Here is a 20,793-nt window from a genome sequence, read left to right as displayed (position 1 = left end):
TTGGGACGACAGAAAGAAGATTGAAATGAGTGCAGTTGTTTTTGTTGTAATGTCAAAATGGATCAGTCCAGTATTCAGGTTTGCTTAGATGCTTCTACAGTAAATGTATTTCCTGTAAGCCAAACTAATGCGCCATGAAATTGCAGCGATTTCACTGTTGTTACAATCCAGAGATGTTAAACGATTTTCTGCTGCGTTTTGGTGCCATCAGTGCTTAGGGTAAGGACAGCGCTTAATAATCTGACCCTTAGTGAACCACGGCTCATTAAACTTTGGCTTTTATTTATAGAGACATGCATGCATGCAACATTTACCATTAAAACCTCCTGAGGGCAGAATGTATTGTTTTCTTTCAGCTGTGTTTGGATCCATGCGTCAGTGATAGAGTCCCTGTGTGCTCATTAAGGTAAAGCAAAAACAAAAATACATGTTCAAAAACCTCATTTGAGGCGCTTAAAAAATATTTAATATTGAATAAAATATTTTTAAAAACAACTTTATACATTTATTAGTTTTTGTTTTTATTTTTACAATTATTTTGTGTTATTTTTCTGGGCTCAAAAATAACTTGGATTTGTGGGATTTTCATTTTTCATGAATTTTTTTATTAATTTTTGTATCAGAGTATATTTCTAACATGGGTTTAACTCATTTAAAATCGTAAAATAATGTCTTTTTAATAATTGTGATTTTTTTTTAATTGAAAAATGAACAATAAATGAATCTAAGTAATAAAATATACTGTTATTTTCAACCATTAAAAATAGTTATGACTTTTTATATTACTTTTATTGTAAAGTTTCTTTATTATTATTATTATTGCACAATTACTTAAGGCTGAATATTTATGTCAACATTTTATTTACATTTTATTCTTATATTTGGATTCATTTATAATTTTGTGCAACAGTTTGTTTTATACAACAACTTTTAAACAACATTTTAAAAAATATTAACTTAAGTCTTGATTTTTACATTTATTCTACATGTACCTCTGACGTTTTGATTGGGTCACTGAATACTTTTTAATCTTGACATACAGATTTTATTTAACATGTTTTAATATACTTTGATTTTAAAAAGTAATTTAAAACAGTTTCCTCAACAGTCGCTTGATAATAATTTAATAATTTAAATGTATAATTTTCTTGATGTAATTAATCTGGTGTTAAAATTAGATGAATGAATATTTTAGATTTTATTTTGTCTTTAATACATTTTAATTTGAATAGTTCTGAATATGTACGTGCTGACGTACTTGCGTTCTTGCTCCGCCCCTTCCAATGACGTCACTCACTCTCCTCCAGGAGCGGATCGTGTCGTTCAGTTCTCCGTTAGACCGGAGCAGCAATGGCTAGAAGTGGCTCGTTTGCTCAGTTTTCGCCGTTAAAAACTTCGCCGACTCCACATGAGATGCGTTGTGTGTTACTTTAGTTTCAAATTCGCTTTATTTTTCTTTCCGAAGACAAATGAGTCGAGAAGAAACGTCAAAAGAAGAGAGGCAGAAGAGTAGCAATCTTCTTCTCCTTCAGGTCCCGACACTTTGTGCTGGGAGCGCTTCCAGCGAGCCAGAGGTCAGTTCAAATTAACACAAAATTTACATTTTACTTCTTCTCCTTTTCATAGCAGCTTTTTCTGCCTCTAACTGTTATGTTTTTAACACTAAAGTTTGTTTGGATGAATTCGGCTTTACCTACCATATAAATATATTTATGTTGCAGTGTGTATAAACAGATCTATCTACTTTGTATTGTGTGAACTGCTGTTTTATAGTAATTACAGTAAATATAGCGCCTCTCTTTTTTTGCTCTCAATACTCGTGTTTTTCTAATGTAGATAAATATTTATTTTGGTAATATCTGCCTGATATTTCTAATATTTACATTACATTGAAACATTTGCTATTTTGTTTAATTGTGACAGAAATGACTCAGTAGGTGCAGGAAAACTGATTGTATTGAAAACAGCAGCGTAATGTGTATGAAGACAAATGTTCAGAGCCTTCTCAGTTGTGCCAATAAGGTCATCTGATAAGCTGAAAATCCTCTGTGTCTGCCACAAGCTTTAAGAAGAAGCATTTGTGCTTTTTCTTCACCATCATCCTTCTGTTCTTCTTCCTCTCCAACTCCAGGACTCATTCTTCCTCCTAAATCCTGCAGACAGCTCTTCCTTTATCGCCTTTTTTATCCTCAAAGTTGTCTGTGATTCATTTCCCTTGTGTGTTTCCCTTCTCTGGTTCTTCATTTTTCCTTGAGGGTGGTGCAACAGCATTTTCAGGTGGAAACTATCAGTTTATGTGGAAATAAACAAAACAAATGCAAGCAGGAAATGATATTATGATCTAATCTGATTTAGCTGAATAAAACTTGAAGATTATCTGCTGTGATATTGTCTATCTGACCACTTTTGAAGACCATGAGGGTATTTTTGACCATGAAATGACTGATAGCAGCAGCTGTAACAGAAGTGGAGGTGTTTTCTGCAAACTGAAAGTTTATTATTTATTACTTTGTTGCTCCTGCAGGTTTGGACAGTAGCAGATCTAAGTACTGGAGCATTTCTCTTTAAAACAGCTTCTGTTTTCTCAGTTATAAAATAATGAAATAGCTCTTAAAGCAAGAGATGATTGTCCAATTTGACCAACTTTTGATTTAAAGAATATTTGAGACCTCCTCTAAAAATATTGACAGCTGCGTATTTCAATAGTTCACACACCTAAATATATTTTTAAATGTATTAATGTTCATTTTACAGGAGAAGGTAACATCTTCAGTGTTCCTTATTTCCGTTTTTGGGGATTCAGCCAATGATCAACGAAGAAAATAAATGGTGCTTCCGGATTGGCTGCTTTGCAAACACCAGCCAATAGCGTGTCAAGAAGCATTGCAGCTAGCTATTTTAGCTTCCCAACCTGCATTTTCTTTGAAATATTTCAGCCAATGCATTTGTTTTGGCTGTATTTACCCAGAATTCCTGCTTTTGGCGCCGTCTCCGGGTCATATACCACACCAGAGTTCACTTCAACCAGACTGAGACCAGAGTAGACGAACCAGAGTTTGCTATTTTGGTCCATGTTAGAGTTTTTTCACATTCACACCTCCACAAATGATTCATTTTGCTAGAAAAACGGACTGGAATTTGATTAAAGCGGACTGAACAGGGGTGTGTAACAGCTTTCTCAACTTCAGACATGAAAATCAATATAACTGCCATGTACTACATGCCTAAGCACATCTAAATGGAGGAAAGTCAAAGCAATTTGAAGTGTTCAGATCATCTCAGTGTTAGATTTTTCTGAACTGGATCTGGGAGTAGTGGTACGCTTCAGTTCAGCTCCAGATTGAAATGAATTGAAGATATTGCCTAAAGACGACGGCCATATCTGCTGCTGCGTCTCCTTCCAGCAGCTCCTGGCTCCTAGAAACAGTCATTGTAATAACAGTCACTCAGGGATTAGGACCAGCCGACTCGTGGTTAATTAAACTCTCCGACATGCTCACCGCTCCTCGGATCGCTCAGCCTGACGGAAAATGGGTTCCTAACACGTCGACTCGGATGTGAGCCCAATCCCCTGTTTGTGTTTCTCAGAGTCAGACCCAGCAGCTCTCCCGGCGTTTTGCTGCAAAGCGCATTTTTTCCCTCTGTAGTGGAAATTTCTCTGCTGATGTAAAACAAAAGGAAAATGTGTTTATGCTGCCGTTTCTCTCTGGGCTTCCTCAGATTAAAAAATTAACTTTCAGCTTTTTTCAGGGAGTTAATTCTTCCAGTGATCCGACCCGTCGAACAGCAGATTCCAGTTCCGGTGTTTATCTTTGATCGATGTGAGTTTATTGATCAGAGATTAATGTTGCTCATTTCCTGCCTGAGGGAGGCGTTTTATCGACGGCTGCAGGACAAGGACGAGGCGCCCAGAGGTTCTGGAGCTTCACTCTGCTGGATGTTTGTTTATGAAGAGCAGAGGCCCAGATGGAGACAGGAAACCGGTTCTGGTTCAGTCCAGATCAGACCGGTCCGGTCCCGTTTCAATCCAGCTGGGCTGGATTTAGAGGCAGATTTATAGAGTCAAGTCTCCATACATCCATCCAATCATCCAACCATGAGGACTTGGTGTATGTTGCTATGGCGACTGTCATCCCGGTTTCCCTCCATGACTGTCTGACCTGATAAAGTCCTGAAAATAGTCGGCCATGAATATTTAAACCATCTCCGGTCTGGAATCTATCAGCTCATCTACTGAAACCGTTTGGACTCACTTTGCACTTTGTCAGATTTATGCTTCCCTCTTCTGTCGAACTCTTTACACACATCTTCATTTATCTAAACTCCTGTGGCGTGTCATTCTGTCCCATTGGTAAAACATTTGGGCTTTAATGTAAAGAGCTTTCATTAGAGCATTGAAGCCTGACTCTTAAACCCTTTTAAAGCCTGGAGCTGCATCGGCAGTCAGATGTCTGCTCGTTTTAATGGCTCCCTTCATAAATTCATTACAGTGAAATAATGAGATCTAAGTGGAGTCCTGACACTTTTCACAGCAGACTTTACCTAAAGTTCATAACTCTCTGTTTGCTGCTCTGAATATTAACTATAAATCATTAGTTTATGAAAACAAGCACCTGTGTGGGAATGACAGTCCCTCCTTTCCACCACATTACGTCTTTAATGACGATAATCAGCTGAAGGCTTTTCCACAGCAGCTCCTGCAGCCTGTGTTGCTTGGATCAAATTAAAATGGCGTCATTAGTGTGCAAATACACAACTGTCCCCGTTGTTTACGCTCGCCGCGCCCTGCAGGGGTAATGAAGGCACTTGGGAAGTTTTGAATTGAAACAATTTCTTGCTGTGTTACTAATGAGATTAAAGGTCTCTCTGCTGAGGCGTTGACTAGTTTAATGCAGCTTGGTTGTTAAATAATCTAAACTAAGAGTGTTTAAACTTACAAAAGTTTAGATAATTCTCTATAACTGGTCATTTTAACAAACAGTTTCAAAAGTCACAGTGAGCTTAGAAGTTATTGCAGCTTCTCTGTTTTACATCTGAAACGATTAATCGGATTAATCCATCCATTAATCAATTATTTAAATAATCTTTAGCTGATTTAACAATTGATTAATTGTTAACTGGAATATACAAACATATTCACAGCAGTAGTTAATGTATGTTAATTGTATAAATGTATAGATCTTACCCAGAAGTGATAGTTTTAGCTTCACCTGGTTAAAAAAAAAAAAATTGCTGTCTAATTATTAACCAGATATTCACGTCCATAAAATGTATTGTAGATGCAAAAAGGATTTTGTTTTCATTTTCAGTAACACAGTTAATTTATTTTTACATCTCTAGAGTATTAGCTTTATTTTGATATGTGAACAAATCAATTAATTCATTTTGGGCTTTGTTTTGATGGAGATCAGACCATTTAGTTGAAATTAACTGCACCGTTTTAACTGTAGCGAGCTCAAATGATTGCAGACTCCACCGTATAAATCTCCTCTTTGCTTCAGCTCTGCTGCTCTTTTCATTGATTCAGAAAAATGTAATTTCTCTGTCAGCCTTATTTTCCAGCACTGCAGTTTTGACCTTTAGCTCCATTGCTGATCTAGAAAATTAGCAGCAGTGTTTGGAAGCTGTTTCAGATTTGCTTGGGTGAACATGCGAGCTTCCAGTCGTCCATGTTGAAGCCCCCTCTCTCTGTTTGGTGCCGTTCAGGCCACCAGCTGCCGATGACTCCATAAGCAGCGGCCATGGCTGCCCATCGAATCGTTCGAGTGAACCACAATCACATCCTCCCTCGCTGTAAGTCTGAGGGGACGCTCATCGAGCTGGATGAGGGGCCGGCCGGGGCCAGTCTCAGTGACGTTAAAGGTCAGTCTCTCATTGCACTTCAAACTCAATTACACTTTGAATTTATTAAGTGAAATGTCTGGAAGTGGAGTTCAGGGTTATAAAGTTCTGCCAAAGTATGGAAAAAGAAAATAAGAACATGAAAAGAGAATGATCTGCATTCAGATGACAGGAAGTGATGTAATAGTTGCTTTATTTGTTGGTTTTGATCGTCTCAATTATCTGTATGTAAATTGAGCCAATTACCCAAGTGTGACCCAGATTACCCTGATATCATTAGCTCAGCTGTTTCATTGTTACTGTTTGATTCTGACTGCAGCGCCGTAAATAGCCCACTAATTACAGGAGAGAAACACTGGAGCACATAGAAAACCATCCATCCTTTTGTCTGTGATCAGATGAAAAACTCTGTCCTCTCCTTTCTTTTCAGTGCCTTCTCCCAGTGCCTTAAAGCTTGACAGTCAAGACTCCCTTGGAGCTGCTCAGGAGGTGGTCGCTATCAAGGATTATTGCCCAAGCAGCTTCACCACCCTGAAGTTTTCCAAAGGGGATCGCCTCTACGTGCTGGACACGTCAGGCGGGGAATGGTGGTACGCCCACAACAACACGGAGATGGGATACATCCCAGCCGCCTACGTCCAGCCGGTCAACTTCAGGAACTCTTCGCTAAGCGACAGTGGGATGATTGACAGTCTCGGGGAGGGGTATGATGATGGTGGGAAGGAGTTTGGAGGTCTTGGGGAGTGGATGGGGATGAGCCTGAAGCCCTCCACCATTTACAACAACACCCCGTTTTCTGTGAACCCTTTCATCTGTCCACTAAATCAAAACTCCAAAGACGTAAGCGTGAGGAACTCGGCGGATCTTATCTACTTGGAGTCTCTGGCATCACCGTCGTCTTGTTCTAACAGTTGTTCAATCATGAGCAACGGGTTTAGCAGCTGCCATATTAATAGCCTCAACTCAACCAGTCCAAACCAAGAGGTTACATCCAACTTCCAGAGTGAAAACCCCTTTTTTAAAAGCAAACGTTCCCACAGTCTATCAGAACTCTCTGTCTTACAGGCACAGTCGAATCCAACTTTACCTTCGTCTGGGTTCTTTACGGGCCTGACGGCTCCTTTACCGGAGCAGTTTCAGAGCAGAGAGGACTTCCGGACTGCCTGGTTGAACCACAGAAAATTGGCTCGGTCTTGCCATGACCTGGACTCTTTGGGCCAGAGTCCCGGATGGGGGCAGACCCAACCGGTGGAGACCAATATTGTCTGCCGGTTGGACTGTAACGGAGGAGTTGTTCAGCTTCCTGACACACACATCAGCGTACACATCCCTGAGGGCCATGTCGGTCATGGAGACTACCAGCAGATCTCCATGAAAGCCTTACTGGACCCCCCTCTGGAGCTGAACAGCAACCGCTGCACCACGGTAAGCCCAGTGGTGGAGATCAAGCTCAGCAACATGGAGACAAAGTCATTCCTAACACTAGAGATAAAAGTGTCAGTGGCTGTGAAGAAGGAGAGTTGTCATGCTGCAGATGTGCTTTGTGTGCGCAGTGACTGCAAGGAAGGACCTTACACCCCGATTCCCAATGCCTACATCTTCAAAGACACAGTTCAGGTACAGCTGGACAGTCTGGAGCCTTGCATGTATGTAGCGGTTGTTGTTCAGGCACAGTATGTCGGACACAACACGACAGTCTGGGACCATGTGCAGAGGAAAGTCAGTCTGGGTGTTTACGGACCCAAACACATCCATCCCTCATTCAAGACAGTTGTGGCTATGTTCGGGCATGACTGTGCCCCCAAAACCTTGTTGGTGAATGATGTGACATGGCAGGCGGCCTCGACTCCACCTGTGGCGCTGCAGCTGTGGGGGAAGCATCAGTTTGTGTTGCCATTCCCTCAGGACCTGCAGATTGGACTCTATTCCAACATGACCAACTACCAGGTGAAGGCAAGTGAAGGAACCGGGATAATACGGGGGTTTCAGGTGAAGCTAGGGAAGGTTAGCAGGCTCCTCTTCATGATCACGTCGCACAACCCCAGCAGTATCTCAGACTTTACTCTCAGGGTCCAGGTTAAGGATGCTTTAGACTGCATCTTGACCCAATTCTGCGTCCAGACGCCACAGCCACCACCAAAAACTGAAGCAAGGATCACTGGCCAGCGGAGATTCCTGAAAAAGAGAGAGGTCGATAAGATCGTACTGTCGCCTCTGGCTGTCACCTCAAAACACCCAAAGTTTCAGGATCGATGTGTTACCAACCTGAAGTTTGGTAAGCTGATTAAAACGGTGATCAGGCAGCATAAGAACATGTACCTGCTGGAGTACAAGAAGGGGGATGTTATCGCCTTGCTCAGCGAGGAGAAAATCAAGCTACGAGGGCAGCTCCGGACCAAGGAGTGGTACATCGGATACTACCAGGGAAAGCTGGGGCTGGTTCATGCTAAGAACGTTCTTGTTCTTGGTAAAGTCAAGCCCATTTACTGGTGTGGGCCAGACCTCACCACCACAATGTTGCTGGATCAGATCCTGAAGCCTTGCAAGTTCCTCACCTACATCTACGCAACTGTGAGGACGGTCCTGATGGAGAACGTGGGCAGCTGGAGGGCATTTGCAGATGCACTTGGATACGGGAACCTGCCCCTGAATTATTTTTGTCGGACAGAACTGGACAATGAGCCGGAGAGAGTGGCGTCGGTTCTGGAGAAGCTAAAGGAAGAGTGTACTAACATGGAGAACAAGGAGAGGAAGTCCTTCCAACGGGAACTCATGATGGTAAGACTTCTCTTTGTGCATAGCCTTCGCTTAACTTTTTCTTTTCTTTATATTTTGCGTCAAATCAGAAGTTATTATCTTTGAATGGCTGGAACATCTTGTCTATTATTTGAACAATTTTTGAGTTAAGCAACATCAAACCTAAATGGAGCATGACAGTTTGCAAAGACAACCCAGATTGGCACAAAGAAAATTTATTTTCTCCCCCAAAAAAGAAAATAAACCAGATATCAGCCATGTTTAGTCCGCTTTAATCAAACTCTACTTTGTTTGCCTACAAAGTTCAGTTTGTTTGGAGAGGTGTGAATGGTTCATTGAACTCTGCTCCAAAAGCAGGAAGTGCACTATAGTGCAGGGCATTTTGGGTAAATACAAACCAAAACAAACGAACAAGTCTGCCGCTAGCAGGTGAAATGACTCGTGGTTTTTCTACAAGTCAAGAGAGAATCACAGGATACAGAAATCGTATCAGTTCTCTATGATGTGTCGACCCACATTTCTGCATTAAACTTCCATTTTATAGGGAATCATCTGTCTTTCCAGTTTTCCTTCCACCAAACTTTCCACACATATGCTTCAATACAGAAATCTATATAAAGAATCTGTATATACAGTAGCTTCTTAATAGGTTTGGCCAAATTGTGTTTCCCATCAATGTGTTTTCCAACATTTCTGTATTTCACTTCCCTTTTATAGGTAATTGTAAGTCTTCTGAGTTTTTCCTTACACCAAACTTTCCACTGATATCTTTGGATACAGAAATCTGAAAACAGATTTTTAACAGTTGAAATCAGTGGCGTTCCTTATGATTGTATTAACCAACATTTCTGTATTAAATATCCCTTTTAAAGGGACTTTTCTTCAGATTGGTTGTTTTCTCCACATGTTGGATCTCTGTAACAAGAGAAAACGAGAAATCTGGACTCGGATTAGAACCTGCTGAGAACCGGTGGTCTGTGCTGTGTAAAACATTGTAGGGCTAGGAGCCAGAGCGCCAAAACAACTCACACATTTCTTGTAGATGTGTTGTTAGTTGGACTGCTCCTCTTATTGAGCATTTTCTCTAAATACTGGGTGGATTTGAAAGCTTTTGATTCCCCCTGACTTCATGTCTGGTCTCATCTAAACGCTCCTGCTTCAACAAGTCTTATGCAATGTTTTCCCTGAGGAGAGCGGACTGTCATCATGAGGCTGCAGAAAGACGGCCGAGTCAGCCACCCAGCATCGATCGAAACAAACCTTCTCCTTAAAGGAATGGAGGAAATCTTATGTAATTGTTACTCAATCAGACATTCCTGACGGTGAAAAGCTGCAGATTTAAAACCCTCCATTAGCAAGCTGTTGTTTTTTGACCTGGTTTTTTTTCCTGGATCCGGAAAAGACCTGCAGCAAAACACCAAATCCACAATAATCTGTGTTTGTAAGGAACAAAGGAGGAACTCTGCGCCCGATAAATCGCCCCATTGTCTAAAGATACAATCTGAAGAGCCTGACATCATTAAATGCAGTTTCTCTATGCTAATTAAAAAACAACAGAGGCTGATGATTGTTGATGCCTCTTGATGTCTTAACTAGATGTGACCTCTGTAATGAGAGGGTGAGAGCCATTGTTGTCAGGCTAATTTAATCTATTTCATCCATTCACTTCAGTTAGTGAAACACATATAATCAATAAGACTTGTTTCTGTGATTGATTGTTTCATTTCAAAGAGTAAAAATCACAGTTCAGTGTCTCTGAAAACTAGGATATTACATCAAATCAATATAATATAAATATAAAGCTTTTTTAATATATTCATTTCTTCTCTAAATCCTTTTGCATGAATTCCTGCATCAGTGCAGCTCTCTCATCTCTCATCAGTGATCCTCTCCACAGTTTATTCTCTTTACTTTTATTTTAAAACATTAGTTTGGACCCGGAGCAACAGTCTGGTTCTGGTTCAGAAAGTGGCTTGACATTAGGAATGTAACATTTGTATCCTTTATTGTGGCACCTGACTAGATTCTGCTTGACAATCCTCTCAAAACTGCAGTTATCCTTGTTTCTACCTTTTCCTACTAGACGTCTTCCTTCCACTAAACTTTCTCCGAATATGCTTGGATACAGACGTTTGTGAGCAACCGGTCATGATTGTGTCTTGTCCAGGTGTTTGTAGTTAATTTTGAATTAAAATGCAAATTTTCTGAACCAGAATCATAAAAAGTACAAGAAATAAAAACTTTGAATATTTTGTTCTATGATTAATGTATCAATTTTCACTTTCTGAAGTAAGTGACAAAAAATATTGAACTTTTTTACAATGTTCTAGTTTATATACAAATATTCTTTAAAGTTTTACATGTATATAAAAGAGTATTTTGTTTTCTGCCTCGCTGTGAGTTCAGATGTTAATTCAGATCAACAAAGTCATGAGTTTAATGACGTCTCTTAATTAACTTTCATCTCAATTTTTTTTCTTTAAATTCTGACTTTTAATTTCAAAATTCAGATATTTTTCTACAGATTATTTCTCAGAATTAATTCTGACTTTTTTCTCTACATTTTGACTTTATTTTTCATTATTTTGACGTTTTTTCTCAAAATTCTGAATTTAATCTCAGAACTCTAAGAAAAAAGTCTGTTTTATTTTCCAGTGGCCCTAATCCTCATCTGCACTAAAGTCTCTTCTTGCATAATCTCCCAAATATTCCAGTTTCTAAATATGTTGAGCACTAACATAAATTAGTGTAACAGTAATTCTGTTTATCTAACCAGAGTCTCTGTAGGTTTTGCTCTGTGGGAAGCAGCAGCTCAAAGCGGAGATGTTTCCCGAAGCCAACAGGTGCTCCTGTGTGAAATCTGAGCAGGCATTGATCAGGACGGACCCGGAGGCCCGGTGGGGCATCCGACACCGCCCGGCAGATCCTTTCATCACGGCGCGTCGGGTTACAACAGGGCAGAATAAGAAAGCTGGTGTTTGTGAGCCGAAGAGAGAGCTGTTAATAATAGATCATCGCTGAGAGGCAGAGAGACCAGACCATCACTCATCTCAGCTTGTCTCAAACCAGAACCGGTTCTGGTCCAAATATGACTTAAAAACAAATGTCAGAATGAAATGTTTAATCCTTATTTTAGTTCCTGCTCCACAAAGCAAAATAGAACATTTAAAAATGTCTTTGAAATGTCCACAAAGACCCTAAACAGTTTATGTGGCGGTAATATCTGATTCTGCTGACCTTGTTGTTATGAAGAGTTTTATATTTTTATCAGATTTAATATACTTAGTTTTAACTTTGTCAGTTTATTAGTTACATTTATTTTTGTTCATAATATTTTTGTATTTTTAAAATAAAATTAAAAATAATTTTTTTAGTGTTCTATTTAATATTTCTAGTGAAAAATATATAATAAAAAAGTAAATAATAAATAAATAATCCGACCTGAGCAACAATAGCTTTATTTGTACCTAATATTTAATTTTCCAAAATGTTGCACAATGTTTGAATCTTGTGATTCTTAAAGATCCAAATTTTATTTAGATTTTTATAGTTTTACTCAAAAAATAAAATTTAAATCAATAATCCGGCCTGAACAAAAACAATCGTTTTTTATACTTAGAATACATTTATAAAACATGTCAAGGTAAACATTTAAGCTTAAACTTCAAATAAATTAATTTAAAAAATAAAGAAAAGTACATCAGTTAATTCATCTTTATTGCAGCAGTGATGGAGCTCAAAATCTGAGCTTTTTAAGTACTTTTTAATTAATTAGATTATTTTATTTTTAAATTTTGTATTAAAAATGTTTATGTAAATGATGAAAACCCAACAAAACAGCAACTTTAAGCTTTTAATTTCTGTCCTGGTCTTAATACCTAAATAGTTGGGGTGTTTAATATGAACTTATGAATTTATTGCAATATTTAAAAATGTATAATACCAATAAAAATGACAATTATCAGCCTGTTTTTTTACATCATAAATTGAAATATATCAAGGCAACAATAAATCAAAATTATTGTAATGCTAAAAAAAATCATCACAATAAATAAATAAATCACCAAATCTCAACAGGCAGGTAATTTCCAGGCTTTCATGCATGTCTCTGTGTAGAGAGAGAAAACTAAATATATTTTGCTGCATATTAATTTGCCAGGTCTTCCTCCTCCTCTTCCTCGTCTCTACCTGTCAGCGTCGTCCATAATTGCGTTGCGGAGTCTGATTTTCCTGACAGCTGTCAGCGCCGTCTGTCCGTCTGCTCCAGGGACTTCCTGCGTTTTCTCGTACCGATGCTGTTTTCCCTGGTGCAGCGGAGCGTTGTCTATTTTTAGACACAACCATGTTGTTGTTTAATAAGCAGGAAACCAAACCAGGCTGGAAACAGATGAAGGGATGTTCTGCGGCGCTGCTGCCTCTGAACCCGCTTCACAGGTTTTCAAACCCAGCTGCAAACCTCCACCACCTATTATTCATCCTTACATCTTATATTCGTGAAATTCTTCAACATTCTTCGTGGTTTTATGAAAAAGGGGACAAAGATAGTCATGTATTATCAAAAATGCCTCTGAATGAATTATAAAAAACCACCGCTTATCGTAGTTAGTTTGTTCTCAAAGTTTCCTAAAGATCTTTCAAACTCAGCTATATCAACCTGAGATGTTTGTAATATAATTTTTATTTAAAAACATACATTTTTCTCAAAAACAAAGTGCGACTAACCTAAAATAAAAATGTCTCCACCACCAAATCTATAGAAGCACAGGAGAAAGCAGTTACTGCTATAACCAACTCAAAATATGTTACATGTGCAAAGAAAATGGCTAATTTCTGATCCTAAGTTAACGAAAATGGGAGGAAAAATAAGAAATTGACTGCATGTTGGTCACCAAAACCTGCTTAATCGAGGACAAAAAGGCTCCACTCTGGACTCTGATATGCAAAAAGTCTTTGCAGTTGTCTTGTACGGTGGTGGAAGAGTCATACTTTGGGTTTGATTGGCCCACATTAGCATAAAAGAAGTTTAAAGTGGAGAATTGATTCATTAAAATTGGCCAAATGTGAGAAATGGAATAAAACAGGCGCCATGTTTGATGTGAATTCCTCCTGAATGCTTTGCTAGCAGCAACCAGCTGCAGATTTCCATCTGAACGCCTCATGGTCATTAGCAGGCGGCGTGCTTGTGATCAAGCTGGTCTTCAAAGAGTTTATATTTAGACCAGAAGAACCGCAGGTGGCCTAAAGAGACGCAGAGTTCATCAGACGGGGCTTACAGCCTGACCTGGACACAATCTGGAGAACCGACGTTCAGGGGAATTATTTTAAAGAAGAAGAAGAAGAATTCCTTCATCGTCTGACACCAGAAGAGTTTCTAATGTCTGGATGAGAAAAGAGGAAAAATTATTGAGATTTTCCAACCATCAAACTGATCATCCATTCATTCATTCATTCATTTGTTCGTTCACATAACCATCCATCTGTTCATTCGTTCATTGATTCATAAATTCATGTTGTAGTGCTAGTGTCCGTTTTAAAAGGAAATCAATGAAGAAGAAACAGCAAACATGACAGATTCGTCTGTTTGGTTTAAAAGGTTTAACGGAAATCAAAGGATAATCAAAAATGCAGCCAAAATATTCAATCTGTACAACTTTTTATATATTTTTATGAACCCAGCTATTTTTTTCTGAGGATCATCCTCCTGCTGGTGTTGGTGGCGTTTTGCTTGACTCCTCTGATTGGTTTTCCAGGGATCTGTTGCATGTCAAGTCTTAAATTTCTCCTCATGGCGAGAGGCCCCCCTAACCGTTCATGCGGTCATGTTTCACAGCACATCTAAACCCAGGTTAGGGTAAATGTACACTTTGCAAGATAATCCAGAAATGCTTTTCCCAGGAAAACCAAATCCAATCCCAAGAGTTGCTTTTGTTTATCCGTCAGTCATCAGAAACGGACAAACAGGAGCGTCTGGATCATTGTCTACATGTTGTAGAGGTCGGGTTTTCAAGTTGTGAATGAATGCTGAGATTGTCCATCTTTCATTGGTCAGGCATTGCTGAAGATGGACTGCCAGGGTTTGGTGGCTAAGCTGGTGCTGGACTTTGTCTTGCTGACCACAGCGGTGGAGGTGGCGTCCAGGTGGAGGGAGCTGGCCGAGAAGCTGGCCCGAGTTTCCAGGCAGCAGATGGAGGCTTATGAGGCTCCGCACCGCGACAAGAACTGCGTCCTGGACAACGAGGTGAGGACACGTCAGTTCGGGGCAAAACAGAAAAAAAGCACAGCTAAACAGAGTAGCTAGCTAGCCCTGCAGCTAGCTGTATTTTCTAATAACCTTCTACTAAAATAAGAGAAAGGAATAAGTGTGTATGCATAAATTTTGATTAATTGTATAGATCTTAATGCATTTTAGGCCAATTAACTATATTTTTAACCATCTGGAACTTTTGTATTTATTCGTTTGTGGTACGCCCTCAAATCTGACGCACAAGCTACATCCGCTAACAATCAAATCGCTTCTCTCGGCCCACTGGGGTTTCATGTCTGCTTCTAAAGACAATCTGATTGGACTATTGTTGTGTTCAAGTTGTGCTATCAGTGAAGCTATTCTGGCCTAAAATAGCATCTCAATGCTACACATGTAGCGGCTAACGCTAATGTTAGCATCCTCAGTCAGTTTTGAATTAAAAATGTTGCTTATTTTGTCAATAAAATGCGATTGATTAACTACAGAAGCTGCAATTAACTCAATTAAACATTTTAAGTCTCAGCACTACAAATAATATTTGATTGTTAATTTAGTGAAGTTATTCGCTTGATTAAAATCCATTGGCCTAAAACTTGCATTTGCATATGAAGCTTGAATTTTTACTGGAAATCAAAAACATTTCAGTTGATCTCACATTTGTTTCGCCACCAAAAACATAATTATCACCTGAAAGGCTGCAGGAAAGTGTTTCCATTGTTTGAAGTTCTTATAAATGTTCTGTCCATCCTATAGTCCACTTACTGGGAGTCCAATAAAAAAGCCCTAGTTTGTGCCAAACCCCACTCTCTGCTAAAATCACCCCGTTTCTTTGTCTGACTCTTCAGTCCATGTGGAAGCCAGCGTATGATTTCCTGCTGACGTGGGCGGCTCATGTTGGGGACAGCTACCGGGACGTGATCCAGGAACTCCACCACGGCCTGGACAAAATGAGGAACCCCATCACTAAGAGGTGGAAACACCTGACGGGGGCGCTGATCCTCGTAAACTGCCTCGATACCCTCCGCAGTGCCGCTTTCTGCCCCACCGGCTATGGGGACTTTGCTGTTTGAGCGTTCTGTTCCTCTTGGAAAACATTTAAACGTTCAGCGCATGGTGGGAATTATTCAAACCCATTTTTAAAACTAGAATATGACCGAATCTCCAGGCTTTGATTATCAGGATATATAGAAACTTTAGTTGAGAGCCCTGCTTATTTGATTTTCTTGCTTTTCTACTTCTTTCTACTGTGTCCTTTGCTATCTTGTAAACTTCTCCTGTCACTGTCTGACTGTTAATTGTTGCTTTTCTTTAGGTTTTTACTCAGGAGAACATCAAAAACCTCACATACCACAGTAAATAAACAACAATGCGAGCTGTTTATGTACTTGGACAGGTTTGTTAGTTCTAAAAACAAAAATTATCTTCTATCAAAACGAAACTTAAGTACTTGAGTAAAACATATTTATATATTTCAGTTTTATAAATTCAAACATTAAGATTAAATTTTTTAGAAACTAAATTGCCAAACAATAAGGCTAACATTATAGTTAGCATTAGCCGTTAACATTTACAATCAGTAAAGTAAGAGATTAACTTTGTTGATGAGTGTACTTCATTTTCAAAGTAAAACTTTAGTGTAATATAAACAAAAAATACCTTTCAGTGGAATTACAATCAGTTTAAACACTCTTAGCTAAGTGCTAGCTGACTAGCTCTTAGCCACTCATGTAGCTTGCATTCATGTTAGCTTCTAAGCTAACATGAATGCATTGGGTATACAGGATCTAATGTCCAAAAAGTGTCACTATATATAAGACAGAAAAACATGAGTTTATATTTGAAGATAAAAACATTGACATTGTTGATAATGTTCCTTATAAAAATGTTTAGTGTTCAGAGCAACCAGGTTGCTCAGAGTTTCTGATAATCAAGAGTTAACTTTAGCTAAAAAAATAGATATTTTTAGCAAAGACTGTAAATTTTTACGTTCATCCCCCGTTAAACATAAATATAAATTACTTACTGAATATTAATATTTCAATCCGTCAGGGTCACAATAATTTCACATTTGAACTTGTATTGTCAAATATTAGTTAAAGGGATATTTACTTTGATGCAATCTTCTTTTCTGCCACTAGATGTCACCACATTTAAAATTGTAGGCCTTTAAAAGATCCTACTTTGGCAAAGAAAGTTTGTTGTTTTTTGTTGCAGTTTTATTTATAGAAACTGTTTCTGCTGTAATACGTTTTTGAATGTAATTTCAGCAACAATAATCATCTGATTTCTGTGCTTTTTGTTTATTAACTGCTCATATTTTTGTCATGTTGATGTTTCTCCTGTGACTTCTGCAGTGCTTGGGATATTTACACTATCAGAAGAGACAATGAGTGAGAAATTTCTATATTTTTACTGAAAACCAAGCGAGTATTGATGGATTTATAAGAGAAAATCTACCACTTGTGATGGGTAGCATATCAGAATTCAGTATTACTGTTTAGAAAGTATCAATAAAGTGGGAATGTACCGAGTACATGTGTAGATTCTGGTTTTAATTTCCATCCAGAACTTTGTGTGTTGAAGGTCTTACTGTACCTGTGGCAGGACAAACAATTGCAAAACTAATACCCAGGGATTATTTAGTTGCAAATATTTCCAAATCCCTGCAAAAAATCAAAATCTCTTAATCTTCTGTTCACAAGATCAAAACATGCAGCTTGTAGGTTTTATTTGAAGTTATAAAATAGCATTTCCCTCTAAACTTATGTCCAAATTTAAGCTCAATGTTTCCTTTTTGTGCTGCAGCAGCAAATGTATTTCTGAGTCGCATCACTGAACATGTTTCTTTCTCCTCACAGACTAATAGTGCTTGTTATTCTGCTCACCAGGTGTCTTATTCAATCACTAGCAGCAATAAGAGCGAATCCTGAACCCGTTGTTGTTCTCAGGCTCATCGCCATGCAGATGGTTTTTACGTCGCCGCACATAAAACCGCTTCCCAACAGCAGAAACACCCAGAGATGAAGATGTTGCAGCTCATGAATCCTTCATTTCTCAGCACAATCCCCTCTCCTTCACACACACACACACACACACACACTTGCTGAGAGTTTGATGGACTTAATTAAAGCAGATAATTATTCTGGCTCAGAGGACGGGCCACCTTCACAGCCGTCCTTCGCCTCTCATGACTCACCCTCCACATTCCTGCTCGTCTCCTGGAGACAGTTTGAAACTAAGCAACGACTCTGTCTGGATTTAACTTTGTGTTGGATTTATTTTAAAATCTAGTCCAAAAATAATCCCTCATTTCTTTAGATTATCCTTCTAAATGTCCATTTTTTCTTGGAATATCTTTCTAAACGTTTTTTTATTTTGTCTTATTTCAGAGAAATGTTGTAGTTTAGAAGTTAGTCAAGCCTGAAGAGAAGAAAGAAATGATTCCAAAACAATCAGTCCTAAATTCACCAAATTTACTTTTTAACTATTTTTAACTCTCCTTTGCAGTTTCAACATCTAAAATTTGATTTTTAATTTAATTTTTATTCAATTTCCAAATGCAAAAAACTGCAGAAGTCCCTCAGACGTTTAAAGAGAAAAACGTCCACAGGTTTATTTTTATTTAGAAGGATTAACACACACACTGAGGATCGTTTAGATCATGTGTTAAAAAGGCCTAGTCAAAGTCCAGACCTGAACTAGATGCTTTCAATTCAATCTGACGGAGCTGGAGGCTGCAGACGTTCAAACTTTTAGCTTCCTGGAACATTTTTATCTTAAATCTTTTTCTCTGCTTTTATACATTAATAAGGATTTTTTAAATAATCCAGCAGATTATTTTTACAGCAGACTGTTTTTACCACCTGAATAAAACAGAAATACAACAGAAACACATCCTGTGTGCAGATCAGAGGGAGAAAACCTCGTTTCCCTCCTTCCATTAATTAATTCAAGCAGCTTTTGAAAATGCAGAGCAGGTGCGGAGATGAAAAGCTCGGGGACAAGCGGCTCACCGGGTTTCATCTGAGAAAAGAAAAACCTTCATCTGCTGCTCCTCCAGCAGCGCCGCAGACCTTCAGACGATTCCCTCCACTTCCTGTCGCCTCCATGGATGAAACGCTGCTCCTCTCCTGGAGACCCGACTCTTCAGAGGTTAAATTCTTCCTCTCCGATGGAGGCGCTTGAATCGTTTTGGGCTCAAATCAGCGTCTGTGTTTCTAATTTACTTCATTGATCAGGAGAGGAGTCGATGCTGGAGGACAATCGGTGATGACTCAGGTTGTTGCTGCTGCTGCTCAGGGACTTATTCTGCATAACAAGGCCTTTTAGTTTCAGCCCTTTTATTGGATAATCAAACAAAAAGCTGGAGCTGCTGAAAAAATGCAATCTAAATTCATTAGTAGATTAATTTCATCGTTAAATAAAGATTTTATTGCTGCTGCATCATCTTTGAAGAAAAATATTAAAACAGATCCTTTCATTTGATTTAATCATCTCTACTATCCATCATTATGGCATCTTATCCCCAACTCCAACATCTTTCTAACGGAAGGAGCAGATAGAGATTTAAAGAGGAAAAGCAAAAGCAAAGGATGTGGATTAGCAGAGCTAGCTAACAACTGATGATGCCATCCAGGATTTGTTGCTGTATCCTGGATGTATAGTACAGCTCATTTAGCTCATTTAGCTGTTAGCAGGTCAGAACAGGCTTCAGTCAGAGGCCTCTTCAGATCCTTGTGATACTGACTGTTACAGCATCACCATTCATTACGAAACATTTCATTTTCTTTTGGGATAAATAAGGAATCAAATTTAATTATTTCTTTGATGTGTTTGTTGCAGAAAAGCTCAGAGTTTGGTCTGAATCTTGTTGCCATGGTTACTGCTAACCCCCAGCCTTTTAGCAAAAACATTTCCCTTGTCAACACTTTAATTTCTGAATTTATCTGCAACCATTTAAAGAATGAGAAAATGTTTTGCTCACAGTGTTTATTTTAATCCTTTACATTCTCAACTATGTGTTGTTCATACTCTGGCCACTAGATGGCAGTAAAGTGGTAACTAATATAGTTTGTACGTGTAAAATAAGCATCAACAGGCAGAGATTCTGTAACAGTTGCTCAAAAGTGGCCAAGACAATATGAAAACATAGCAGCAACCTGTACCTTACAGAAAATTAAATCTACTATAATTTGTTTAAAATGTATTGAATAAATTATCTCAATAAATTGGAAGAATTATAGAAAAGCTCATTCAATTACAAAAGTCAAACTCATTGTATAAATCACTGATGTTTGTAGTTGTAACTGACAAAAAGCAGCAAATAATTTTCTCACAGCCCGCTGGATCCCAGCATATTAATGGAAAATTTAGTGGAAGGAGTCAGAGGATTCCAGTGTCATATTTAAGGTTTACTTGTGATAAAATGCTACATTGCACTGAGGACAAGTCAAGGTAAGTAAAAGGTTTATTTACAGATGCTGATATCATTTGTTTTTTACCACATTTGGAGATCTGAGAGGTTTTCTTTCTGTTCGTAGGCGTCGTCTGTTTGCTTAGTGATGAGATTCTGTCGATCACAGGCGGGCAGGTGAACATCAGAGAGACAAAACATACACAGGTACGAGTTGTTTTTTAGATTTACTGCAGATAACGCAATAAAAATGTAACTAAATACCTCAAATGCTTCAAACTACAAGTTCTGATCTGACTCAGAAATAGATTCTGATGATTATATTTCATATCAACAAAACACATCGGGATCAAATGTCATGTTCTCATGGCTTTCCTCTTCTGAAGAGTAGCCAATAGAAACTTGTCATAGGAATCCATTCCTGTTTCTATAAAACTAAAGTTCATTAAATTAAAATGATTTTTCAAGAATTTCAAAATAATTTTCCAGGAATGCAAAATAATTTTTTTTAAAATGTCTGTGTGCACTGTTGTATAGT

General features: G+C 38.5%; 1 protein-coding gene across 1 annotated transcript; it reads left to right on the top strand.

Moving 5' to 3' along the window:
• Positions 1-1,296: 1,296 nt before the first annotated feature.
• Positions 1,297-17,373, top strand: LOC116716191 (SH3 domain-binding protein 4-A-like). Its single transcript, XM_032557085.1, has 5 exons — positions 1,297-1,574; positions 5,707-5,862; positions 6,272-8,619; positions 14,648-14,836; positions 15,688-17,373. Exons 2-5 carry the CDS (start codon positions 5,742-5,744, stop codon positions 15,910-15,912), a joined length of 2,883 nt encoding a protein of 960 aa, XP_032412976.1. The 5' UTR covers positions 1,297-1,574; positions 5,707-5,741; the 3' UTR covers positions 15,913-17,373.
• The last annotated feature ends 3,420 nt before the right edge of the window (positions 17,374-20,793 follow it).

This window comes from Xiphophorus hellerii, chromosome 24 (assembly GCF_003331165.1).
Source record: "Xiphophorus hellerii strain 12219 chromosome 24, Xiphophorus_hellerii-4.1, whole genome shotgun sequence".
NCBI classification, from domain to species: Eukaryota; Metazoa; Chordata; class Actinopteri; order Cyprinodontiformes; family Poeciliidae; genus Xiphophorus; species Xiphophorus hellerii.
This window is presented reverse-complemented; position numbering and strand designations above follow the sequence as displayed.

Bases quoted from the DNA above. Each gene is read 5' to 3' on its own strand.
- LOC116716191 (XM_032557085.1), top strand. From the start codon at position 5,742: ATGGCTGCCCATCGAATCGTTCGAGTGAACCACAATCACATCCTCCCT. The intron at 5,863-6,271 runs GTCAGTCTCTCA...CTTTCTTTTCAG, and splicing joins CAGTCTCAGTGACGTTAAAG to TGCCTTCTCCCAGTGCCTTA. The intron at 14,837-15,687 runs GTGAGGACACGT...CTGACTCTTCAG, and splicing joins ACTGCGTCCTGGACAACGAG to TCCATGTGGAAGCCAGCGTA.